At 45.0% G+C, this 12,500-nt stretch overlaps 1 protein-coding gene across 1 annotated transcript in view; it reads right to left on the reverse strand.

The window, feature by feature from the left end:
- cog5 (component of oligomeric golgi complex 5) overlaps positions 1-12,500 on the reverse strand; it is a 73,944-nt gene that overhangs the window by 7,382 nt on the left and 54,062 nt on the right. The window contains exons 12-16 of the mRNA XM_084448096.1: positions 11,006-11,195; positions 4,574-4,735; positions 4,022-4,121; positions 2,069-2,167; positions 1,240-1,302 (exon numbers count right to left, since the gene is read on the reverse strand). Of these exons, the coding sequence (XP_084304222.1) occupies positions 1,240-1,302; positions 2,069-2,167; positions 4,022-4,121; positions 4,574-4,735; positions 11,006-11,195 (614 nt within the window). The remainder of the gene's footprint in view (positions 1-1,239; positions 1,303-2,068; positions 2,168-4,021; positions 4,122-4,573; positions 4,736-11,005; positions 11,196-12,500) is intronic.

Below are 12,500 nucleotides of genomic sequence, written 5' to 3' on the forward strand. Positions count from 1 at the left end.
TTTACTACTCCTTTAACTGTTTCGTAGATGTTCAGGAATGAGCGCCAGTCAAACCTGGACAATCAGGACAAACCTGATTGGCTTAGGCCTCACATGCAGACAGGTGACCAGTGGGGGGACAAGCCACTGTTTTGATTGGACACTGTGGACAAGCCATTGTTGTGATTGATTGCTGGGGACAAGCCATTGTTTTGATTGGTCGATGGGGACAAGCCCCTGTTTTGATTAGACTACATTTGTGGTTTGCTGCAAAGTGTGTGTGCGTGTCGGGGTGTGTGTGTATGCGTGTCCGTGTGTGTGCGCGCGTGTCCGTGTGTGTGTGCGCGCGTGTCCGTGTGTGTGTGTCATAGTCATAGTCAATTTATTTTTTACATGCATACTAATTACAACTGTTTAGGCTGCCCAAAGCGTGGGTTCCAAGGAGGAGAAAACATTGAAACATTGAGCAACATTAGACAGACAAGATACCCACATTAAAAGTGTACAACAACAAACAGGCGAGGGGATAGGAACAATAGGGACCACAAAAACATCATCAACATAGAGGACATCTCAGTAGTCTAGAAGCCCACAGAAGAGAGACTTAAGCTCTCTTTTGAATGTTCCAAGATCAGGGGCAGATCTAATGTCCATTGGCATTGTGTGTGTGTGGGTCTGTGTGTGTCTGTGTCTGTGTGTATGTGTGTGTGTGTGTATGTGTGTATGTGTGTATGTGTGTGTGTGTGTAGGTTTGAAGCTGGGGCTCCAGTCTGATCCTCTAATCGTCTGATCAATCTCCTGCTAGATCAATCTAAACTTAATTGGCCTGTCCACCCAAAAGTGTGTGTGTCCCTGCAAGCAGCAGATAACCTGATCTCTGTTCAAATCTCTTCTCTAAACTCCTTTAAACTTCTTCACAACAAAGTGAAAAAATTGTCCTCGATGCACTGGGCTACAGCGAGCTGTGTGTGCGTGTGTGTGTGTGTGCTATCCTGAGGACAGAGTGTGTTAACGTCATTGTCAGTGGCAGTCGTACCTCCAGTGAAGCATTGAGGGCCTGCTCAGCAGTGTGTGTGAGTGTGTGTTGTGTGGTGTTGTATGTCATATGTGTGTGTGTGTGTGTGTGTGTGTGTGTGTGTGTACCTCCAGTGAAGCGTTGAGGGCCTGCTCAGCAGTGTGTGTGAGTGTGTGTTGTGTGGTGTTGTATGTCATGTGTGTGTGTGTGTGTGTGTGTGTGTGTGTGTGTGTGTGTGTGTGTACCTCCAGTGACGCGTTGAGGGCCTGCTCAGCAGCTGGAGGGCACGTCCCTGACCCTGAGATCACCTGCGGGGTCAAACACACACAGGGGTCAAAGGTCAGAGAGAGGTCAACATACTTATCTGTTTATTTGGACATCCCTACCCACCTTCCTCCACTCCTCCTCCTCCATCCATCCCACCTCCTAAAATAACTTCCCGTTCTGCTCTCCAAAGGTAAAAGTTTGATGAGCCGGCAGTTAAATATTTAATCAGAAGTAATCTCGTTTTATTACACTATTTAATCAGGCAGGTGCTGTAGGCAGCCGCGTCATCCATCTTTAATGGAGGGGATTGAGATGGTTTAACCTTCTCTTTCTCATTCTTACCCCCCCCCCCCCCCCCTCTCCCTCACCGTCACAAACTCTCTCTCTCTCCCTCACTCACCATCTCTCTCTCGCTCTCTCTATCTCATTCTCTCTCTCTCTATCTCATTCTCTCTCTCTCTCTATCTCATTCTCTCTCTCTCTCTCTCTCATTCTCAACCTCTCTCTCCATCTCTTCCCTGTAACCATCTGGCATTTTGTTTACTTTGGGTGATGAGGTATTGCAGATGGTGTGCGTGTGTGTGTCAGTCAGTATAATTGCCATCATGTGTTGCTTGGGGTCATATGACATGAACACGTTCTCTCCAGTCTTCTGTGAGTGAGGTTATCCAACATGGATTCAACATGCACATGGCAACATAAATACACTGTAATATTCAAGTCCAAAAATGCAACTGGCATTTGATAGGATGCTGTATAGGAGGGGTGTGTGTGTGTGTGTGTGTGTGTGTGTGTGTGTGTACGTACCTTGTGCAGGTGGTAGAGAGAATTGACCACTGCCACATTCCTCCTCTGACCCTCTGTCAACGGACCAATCACCTGGCTGGCATCTCCCTGGGTGCAGAGCTACAGACGGACAGTGGGTCAGTCAGACAGACAGACAGACAGATTGCTTAGTATCTCCAAAACGTTGCTATTCATGTATGTTCTTAGCTTTGGCACTATTAAGAGTGTATTCATGTCATGTCCATAAAGCTTTGAAAACAGATGAAAAGACAGGGAGGGGGGAGGGAGGGGGGGGAGAGAGAGAGAGAGCTCAGTTAGTTGCCCTTCTCTCCAGCAGAGAGAGAGACGGAGCCAGGACACACACACACACACACACACACACACACACACAAACAAAAAACCTGCACACACAGACACACAAACACACATAAACAGACCTGTCTACACACACATGTATACATAAACACACACACACACACACACACACACACACACACACACACACACACACAAACAGACCTACCTACCTACCTACACACACACACACACACACACACACACACACATATACTGTACACACACAAACAGACCTGCCTACACACACACATCCCCGACCAGGACTGAGCACTTGGACTTAACTCCCTATCACATCGGTATAATGACACTCCGTCGAACCAAGCACTTTTTAATGCGCTTCCACCAGTGCCCGGCCAGGACTACTTTTCTCAAAATGCTTCAGAACAGCTCATTCTAACACCAGAACAGTTCATTCTAACACCAGAACAGCTCATTCTAACATCAGAACAGCTCATTCAAACAGAACAGTTCATTCTAACATCAGAACAGCTCATTCTAGCATCAGCACAGCTCATTCTAACATCAGAATAGCTCATTCAAACAGCACAGCTCATTCTAACACCAGAATAGCTCATTCTAACAGCACCAGCCCAACACCTTCACACTAGAGCTGTCCTCTCGCCTCTCCACTGAGGAAGAGGAGTGGAGGAGAGAGGCAGAGAGAGGAGAGAGAGACAGAGGGAGAGGAGAGGAAAGGGAGGAGAGAGGAGGGGGAGGAGAAGAGGAGACAGGAAGGAAGGGGAGGAGAGAGGAAGAGAGAGGAGAAGAGGAGAGGAGGGGGAGGAAAGGAGAGATGAGAGGAAGGGAAGGAGGGGAGAGAGGAGAGGAGAGAGGATAGGAAGAGGAGGAGAAAACAGAAGGTATCACAGGAAGTGAGAGAAAACATGTGAGGGAGATGCCATAGCAACCGTCTAAAAATGTGACGGCAACAGTTAATTATCACCCTGGAGATGCAGGTGTGTGCTGGGGTGGGAGGAGCGGGCACGCAGGCACGTATACAGTAAACACACACACGTACACGCACACGCACACACACACACACATACATACTGTATACATACATACAGTATACATACATACACATACAGACACACACACACACACACACACATACATACATACATACTAGGGGTGTAAGGATACACTAATCTCACGATACGATACAATACACGATATTGTGTTGACAATAACAATACGATACGATACACTAAGGGCAGATGTGAAGCGTTGGAGTAGCGCTGCTGTTCACACCAATAGTGCATTTCTTCACATCTCTACTCCACTACACTTTGTGAATTTAGAGCTTAACTGTTGTAATATCATGGAAAGGCCTAGAGACAAAAGACGTGTTTGTTACCAGCGTTGTGTAGCCAGCGTTCACTGATATACAATAAATATATCACAATATTGTTTTCACCTTGACGATACGTATTGTGACGTTTCTGTATCGCAATATACTGTGGCACGATATATTGTTACACCCCTAATACATACATATACATACATACAGATACAGATACACACACACACACACACACACACACACACACACACACACACACATACATACAGACACACACTCCCAGACTGGCGGATGGAGACGCCACAAACACTCACCAGCTGTTCGGACTTGACGCAGAAGAGCTGGACGGTCTTGGCGGCGTTCTTGGCCACGGCCAGCGCCAGGCTAGGGTCCACCGACGCCACGCTCAGCTCACTGTGGACCAAAAGCACTGCTGGTACATTCACACGCCAGAGAAACACTGCTGGTACATTCACACACCAGAGGAACACTGCTGGTACATTCACACACCAGAGAAACACTGCTGGTACATTCACACACCAGAGGAACACTGCTGGTACATTCACACACCAGAGAAACACTGCTGGTATATTCACACACCAGAGGAACACTGCTGGTACATTCACATACCAGAGGAACAATGCTGGTACATTCACATACCAGAGGAACACTGCTGGTACATTCATATACCAGAGAAACACAGCTGGGTATGTGTGTGTGTGTGTGTGTGTGTGTGTGTGTGCGCATGCATGTGTGTGTATGTATGTATGTGTGTGTGTGTGTGTGTGTGTGTGTGTGTGTGTGTGTTTGTGTGTGTGCGCATGCGTGTGTGTGTGTGTGTTTGTGTGTGTGTGTGTGTACAGTACCTCCCGATGGTCTTGATGATGCTGTCCAGCTCGTCGTTGGAGGGGGGGTTGTGCCCCCCCAGAGGGAACACCAGGTTGATGGGGTCAAACAGGCGAGAGAGAGACTTGGACAGGTAGGCCGCCTCGTAGGGCTGCAGGGAGACCTTCAACGCCTTCTCTGGGCTGCGCGCACACACACGCACACACACACGCGCACACACACACACACACACACACACACACACACACACACACACACACAAATAGTACATAAATAGTGCATCCCTGCATATGGAGGCCGTCTCTCAGCGTCTCTGGTTCATACTCTACCAGAGCATCTGTAGGTTACACTCTACCAGAGCATCTATAGTTCACACTCTACCAGAGCGTCTATAATTCATACTCTACCAGAGCATCTATAGTTCACACTCTACCAGAGCGTCTATAATTCATACTCTACCAGAGCATCTATAGTTCATACTCTACCAGAGCATCTGTAGTTCACACTCTACCAGAGCATCTATAGTTCACACTCTACCAGAGCATCTATAGTTCACACTCTACCAGAGCATCTATAGTTCATACTCTACCAGAGCGTCTATAGTTCATACTCTACCAGAGCATCTATAGTTCATACTCTACCAGAGCGTCTGTATTTCATACTCTACCAGAGCATCTATAGTTCATACTCTACCAGAGCGTCTGTATTTCATACTCTACCAGAGCATCTATAGTTCACACTCTACCAGAGCATCTATAGTTCATACTCTACCAGAGCATCTATAGTTCATACTCTACCAGAGCATCTATAGTTCACACTCTACCAGAGCATCTATAGTTCATACTCTACCAGAGCATCTATAGTTCACACCCTACCAGAGCATCTATAGTTCATACTCTACCAGAGCATCTATAGTTCACACTCTACCAGAGCATCTATAGTTCACACTCTACCAGAGCATCTATAGTTCACACTCTACCAGAGCGTCTATAGTTCATACTCTACCAGAGCATCTATAGTTCACACTCTACCAGAGCATCTATAGTTCACACTCTACCAGAGCATCTATAGTTCACACTCTACCAGAGCGTCTGTAGTTCACACTCTACCAGAGCATCTATAGTTCATACTCTACCAGAGCATCTATAGTTCATACTCTACCAGAGCATCTATAGTTCACACTCTACCAGAGCATCTATAGTTCATACTCTACAAGAGCATCTATAGTTCACACCCTACCAGAGCATCTATAGTTCATACTCTACCAGAGCATCTATAGTTCATACTCTACCAGAGCATCTATAGTTCACACTCTACCAGAGCATCTATAGTTCATACTCTACAAGAGCATCTATAGTTCACACCCTACCAGAGCATCTATAGTTCATACTCTACCAGAGCATCTATAGTTCATACTCTACCAGAGCATCTATAGTTCATACTCTACCAGAGCATCTATAGTTCACACCCTACCAGAGCATCTATAGTTCATACTCTACCAGAGCATCTATAGTTCATACTCTACCAGAGCTTCCCTCACGCTCCAGTCCTCTAATCATCCTGGAAGGTGATATCATCAAGAATTCTTCATCGTTAGCTAGGACAAGTATTGCTTGATGTTGCTCTCTCTCTCACTCTACACACTGAGTTATGGATGACTGAATGACGCTAGAGGGTACACACACACACACACACACACACACACACACACACACACACACACACACACACACACAATCACTATCAAATAGAGAAGGGTTGTGTGACGTCTGCGCTCCATCGTATCCCACCCTCTTCTCTTCTCATCCCTCCTTCCTCGTTTCTCCTCATCCCTCCATCCCCTCCTCGTCTCTTCCCAACCTGACAGCCCTGGCTGTCAACCTTCTCATCCCTCCTTTCATCCTTCCTCCCCTCTCCCTCCATCCCTCCCTCCGTCCCTCCCTCCCTGCGGTCATCTGGCAGCTTGTTAGTGTGCCCTCTGTCCTCCCCTCCTCCCCCATCCCTCTCTCCTCCGTAATACACACAGACACACACACACACACACACACACTGGCGTGGTAATGTAGATAATTTGGCTCTGCCCCGGCCCGCAGGTAAAGACAACAGAAAGATGGAGAGAGAGAGGGGAGGGAGGGTAGAAGACAGAAAAGACGAGGACATGGGAGTATGAAAGGAGTAATAGAGAAGCGTAATAGAGAAGCGTAATAGAGTAGTGTAATAGAGTAGTGTAATAGAGTAGTGTAATAGAGTAGTGTAATAGAGAAGTGTAATAGAGTAGTGTAATAGAGTAGTGTAATAGAGTAGTGTAATAGAGTAGTGTAATAGAGAAGCGTAATAGAGAAGCGTAATAGAGTAGTGTAATAGAGTAGCGTAATAGAGAAGCGTAATAGAGTAGTGTAATAGAGTAGTGTAATAGAGAAGCGTAATAGAGTAGTGTAATAGAGTAGTGTAATAGAGAAGCGTAATAGAGTAGCGTAATAGAGTAGTGTAATAGAGAAGCGTAATAGAGTAGTGTAATAGAGTAGTGTAATAGAGTAGCGTAATAGAGAAGCGTAATAGAGAAGCGTAATAGAGTAGTGTAATAGAGTAGTGTAATAGAGTAGTGTAATAGAGTAGTGTAATAGAGTAGTGTAATAGAGTAGTGTAATAGAGAAGCGTAATAGAGAAGTGTAATAGAGAAGTGTAATAGAGTAGTGTAATAGAGTAGTGTAATAGAGAAGCGTAATAGAGTAGTGTAAGAGTAGTGTTATAGAGTAGTGTAATAGAGTAGTGTAATAGAGAAGCGTAATAGAGAAGTGTAATAGAGAAGTGTAATACAGTAGTGTAATAGAGTAGTGTAATAGAGAAGCGTAATAGAGTAGTGTAAGAGTAGTGTTATAGAGTAGTGTAATAGAGAAGCGTAATAGAGTAGTGTAATAGAGAAGTGTAATAGAGTAGTGTAAGAGTAGTGTTATAGAGTAGTGTAATAGAGAAGCGTAATAGAGAAGTGTAATAGAGAAGTGTAATAGAGTAGTGTAATAGAGTAGTGTAATAGAGTAGTGTAATAGAGTAGTGTAATAAAGTAGTGTAATAGAGAAGCGTAATAGTGTAATAGAGTAGTGTAATAGAGTAGTGTAATAGAGTAGTGTAATAGAGAAGTGTAATAGAGTAGTGTAATAGAGTAGTGTAATAGAGAAGTGTAATAGAGAAGTGTAATAGAGTAGTGTAATAGAGTAGTGTAATAGAGTAGTGTAATAGAGTAGTGTAATAGAGTAGTGTAATAGAGTAGTGTAATAGAGAAGCGTAATAGAGAAGCATAACAGAGAAGTGTAATAGAGAAGCGTAATAGAGTAGTGTAATAGAGAAGTGTAATAGAGAAGTGTAATAGAGAAGTGTAATAGAGTAGTGTAATAGAGTAGCGTAATAGAGAAGCATAACAGAGAAGTGTAATAGAGAAGCGTAATAGAGTAGTGTAATAGAGAAGCGTAATAGAGAAGCGTAATAGAGAAGTGTAATAGAGTAGTGTAATAGAGAAGTGTAATAGAGAAGCGTAATAGAGAATCATAACAGAGAAGTGTAATAGAGTAGTGTAATAGAGTAGTGTAATAGAGAAGTGTAATAGAGAAGTGTAATAGAGTAGTGTAATAGAGTAGTGTAATAGAGAAGCGTAATAGAGAAGTGTAATAGAGTAGTGTAATAGAGTAGTGTAATAGAGAAGCGTAATAGAGAAGTGTAATAGAGTAGTGTAATAGAGAAGTGTAATAGAGTAGTGTAATAGAGTAGTGTAATAGAGAAGTGTAATAGAGAAGCGTAATAGAGAATCATAACAGAGAAGTGTAACAGAGAAATGAAGATGTTCTTGTCAGATCCCTGTGGCTCCCGTGTACTCAGCCTTAATCAACACTAGGCCTGTGTGTGTGTATGTGTGTGTGTGTGTATGTGTGAGTGTGCGTGAATGTATGTGTATGGATGTGTGTGTGTGTGTACAGTATATGTGTGTGTGTGTGTGTGCGTGTGTATGTGTGTGTGTGTGTGTGTGTGTGTGTGTGTGTGTGTGTGTGTGTGTGTGTGTGTGCCGGGTTCCCTAGCCTGGGGTCTAAAGCTCTTCTCCTCCAGGCTGCTGAACAGTGACTCACGTCAGGCTGCGTCTGATCACTGCTGACAGGGAAGAGCAGCGAGCTGTGGACAGAGATACCAGGCCGGGCTGGGTTACCCTAACACTAACCCCTAAGCCCTAACTCTAACCCTAATCCCTAGCCCAGCAATAGAAGAGCTGTTTTAAGAGGCACTATGAGGATGTTCATTGTAAATATCCTACCAAAAGACTGTAGGTCAGCACAATAAATATCCTACCAAAACACTGTAGAAAACACAATAAATATCCTACCAAAACACTATAGGTCAGCACAATAAACAAACAATGTCAAGTGTACAGTATGTTCAAATGTGTTTGTGTGTGAAAGAGAGAAAACAGATAATAGACGTAAGATGTTTCTAGATTGTTAAATGAGGTGAGATGCAAGTTAGCTGAAGATGGTTCTAAGAGAAGATGGTCTCAGACCTGTAAAACCACTCTGTCACCAATCCGATCAGTTTATAAACAGTCTCTGAAGGTTCTAGACAAGAAACCCATTCGCCACCACCATTCTAAGCTGGGATAACATCTTGAAGCTCAGTGATGACAGCCTGGTATTTAAAATCCACCACGGTCTACCCCACCACCCCTCTCTCCGTTCTTTACAGAGAGCAGCAGGTTCACTAGAACTGTTGTAGAGGGAGACTTCATCATCCCAGTGAGGAAAAGCTCTTTCAGCGTATCGGCCTTCTCTTTTAGAGCTGCTGAATCCTGGAGCACCGTCCAATCCCACATCCGCAGTATTGATACGCACAACTCATTTAAACACACACTCAAAACCTGGTTGTTAGATTATCAGGCATGTGACCACTAACTAGCCCTGTCACAGTCCGGCTGCCTACCTCAGTGTACCTGCTTGTCTGTCTGCCTGCGTGCTTGTCTGCGTAGTACTTGATCTTGTGTTGGCCTTGCTTTGTCCCTGTACATGTTTTTTAACCTGTCCTGTATGGTGTGTGTGTGTGTGTGTGTGTGTGTGTGTGTGTGTGTGTGTGTTGCCTGCATGACTGTCTGCCTGCTTGCCCGTCTGTACTCTGCGTTGCTTTATCTTGTAATGTCCTTGTATTGTCCCAAATCTTGTCTTTAACTTAGCTATTGTTTATCTAGTTTGGGCACGAATTAGCAATTAAATATTTGCTATTTTTATTATATTAGTTATAAAATGTCTTTCTATATTATGTTTTTTACCAGGCTTTAACATCTAGCCCAGGGACTGCAGCTGAAAACTAGCAACCCTGTTAATGCCTATTTACAGTTTTTATTCATGCTTACATGTCTAGACTAGAGTATCACTGTGGATTGGTATGCACTGTCCCTGCTCAAATAAACTCAATAAAGTAAAGTATGTTCTGTATTTAGATGAGACGTTCACTGTGTACTGTATCTAGATAAGAGGTTCTCTATGTACGGTATCTAGATGAGGGGTTGCTCTACGTTCTGTATCCAAAACAGTTGAAGACAAATGCTAATGGCCTCGGCACAGCTTGAGTCTGACTCATGAAAGTATTAATAGAACTGGATAGGGTCACCCCATTCACTGTCTGTTCGGTAAAGTGAAGCCCTATTGAACCGCGCCATCTTTGAAAAAAACGCGTCACTGATACCGGTGACATGCGCAGTCAAAGGTATCAATGACGCGTTATTGTAGTCCACGAACAGATTGCGTTCATGGCTCTCCCCGCTCTCAGGTAGCGATGAAAATCAGCTTGCTTATTAATCTACTTTCATCAAATATATCCATTGGAAAACTTTTTTTATCCAGGCATCTTAGTTTTAACACTATAATTGTGACTGAACATGTTTTGTTTGCTAGTAGGTGGTATTCATTCTGTTTCGAGCTCGGCGGGTTAGCCGCGAACTTCATGCCGCAACGAGAGATCCCGTCTCTGGGTGGACAGCTGTTCAACTTGCCTGGGACCAGGTCCCCTGGAGATATTTCGCCTGGCTGCCCATCGCGTTGTTGTGAACAGAATGAATACATGTTCAGTCACAATTATACTGTTAAAACTAAGATGCCTGGATAAAAAAATATGGAATATTTTTGAAAATACGGATATATTTGACGAAAGTAGATTAATAAGCAAGCCGCTTTTCATTGCTAACTCAGAGCAGGGAGAGCCATGAGCGCAATCTGTTCATGGACTACAAGAACACGTCATTGATACCTTTGACTGCACGTCAAAGGTGTCAGTGACGCGTTTTTTTCAAAGATGGCGCGGTTCAATAGGGCTTCGCTTTAGATTTCGAATCCTGGGGGCCTGGTCTGACTACACCACGCATGAGCCAGTGTGTGTGTGTGTGTGTGTGTGTGTGTGTGTGTGTGTGTGCGCGTGTGACTCACTCGTAGTCCTGTTTGGCGTGTGTGAAGAGGTCCCGGCCGTCCGTGTCTGTGGTGGCCAGCTCCTCCGTGCTGCTCGCTAGCGCCCCCTGGATGCTGGAGCTGTACTGCTGCAGGCGCCGCCACAGGTCGTTATAGAGACGGAGCAGCTTAGGGTACTCCCCCTCCAACGCCTGCTTCAGGAAGGACGAGGCTGGGGGGGGAGGAGAGAGAGGGTGAGAGAGAGGGAGGGAGGGTGAGAGATCAGAACTCGACTTGTAAAACATGTGACTGTCACACTTGCTAGCTCGTGTTGAGTGTGAGAGTGCACATAATGGGACACCTCCTAAGCTCCATGCTCCATCAAACACAAACTATTGTTTTGATTCAGTCAGGTTCCTTGCGTTCTAGAACATCTGCACCCCACCCCAAAAGACTGGCACGAGAACGCGGCCCCGGGAGACGAAACAAGCAACAGGTGGGAGTTTTAGAAAGGCGGTTCTTGTTAGCATGCTAATAGCCTGAGTGAGTTATGAGAGTAATGTGGCCTGTTGCCGGGTAGAATTAATCATTTATAGTTTTCATGCTTTTTTTTTTTTTTAAGAACTTTCTTTGCTGCCTGGTTACAGCAGGTCTGACCACAGCAGATGTGGTCATGTCTGTTAGAGGAAGGACACACACCCACACACACACTCACTACACACATGCTCACTACACACACACACACAGATGCTCACTACACACATGCATGTTTACCACACACACACACACACACGCACGCTCACACATGCACGCACGCACACACCAACGCCATACGCACCAAAACTAGTGAAAATTTAAAGTTGTAGTGATATGACCTTGAGAGAGAGAGAGAGAGAGAGAGGGAGAGGAAAAGAGAGAGAGGGAGAAGGAGAGAGAGAGGGAGAAGGAGAGGGAGAAAAAGGAGAGAGAAGGAGAGGGAGAGAGAGGAGAGAGGGTGAGGGGGAGAAGGAGAGGGAGAGGGAGGAGAGAGAAGGAGAGAAGTGAGCACTGACAGAAGGCAGTCAGAGGGGACGACAGCCGAGCTGGATATATAGATGGGGCAAATGAATAATAAATGGCACGATTGCTTCTGTCTGAAAGCTTCGCAGTTGCTGACAAGCGCACAGTCTTCTCCTCCAGCATCCCCCTACACACACAAATACACACACACCACACACACACACACACACACATGCACACATACAGTACATACACACACCGCACATACACACACACCGCGCACACAAATACACACACGCACACACACATACAGTACACACCCACACACACACACACACACACACCTCACACATGCACACACACACACCTCGCACGCACACACACATGTACACACACAAACGGTACACAAAGTGAACGTGTGTAAAGGTCTTAATTAACTCTGTATTGACAAGGAGAGTGAGTGAGGAGCATCATTAACAGGTGATGACACAAGCTCAAGATCAATACAGGGGTACCCTACACACACACGCACACACGC

Source organism: Borostomias antarcticus (assembly GCF_949987555.1).
Source record: "Borostomias antarcticus genome assembly, chromosome: 13".
NCBI classification, from domain to species: domain Eukaryota; kingdom Metazoa; phylum Chordata; class Actinopteri; order Stomiiformes; family Stomiidae; genus Borostomias; species Borostomias antarcticus.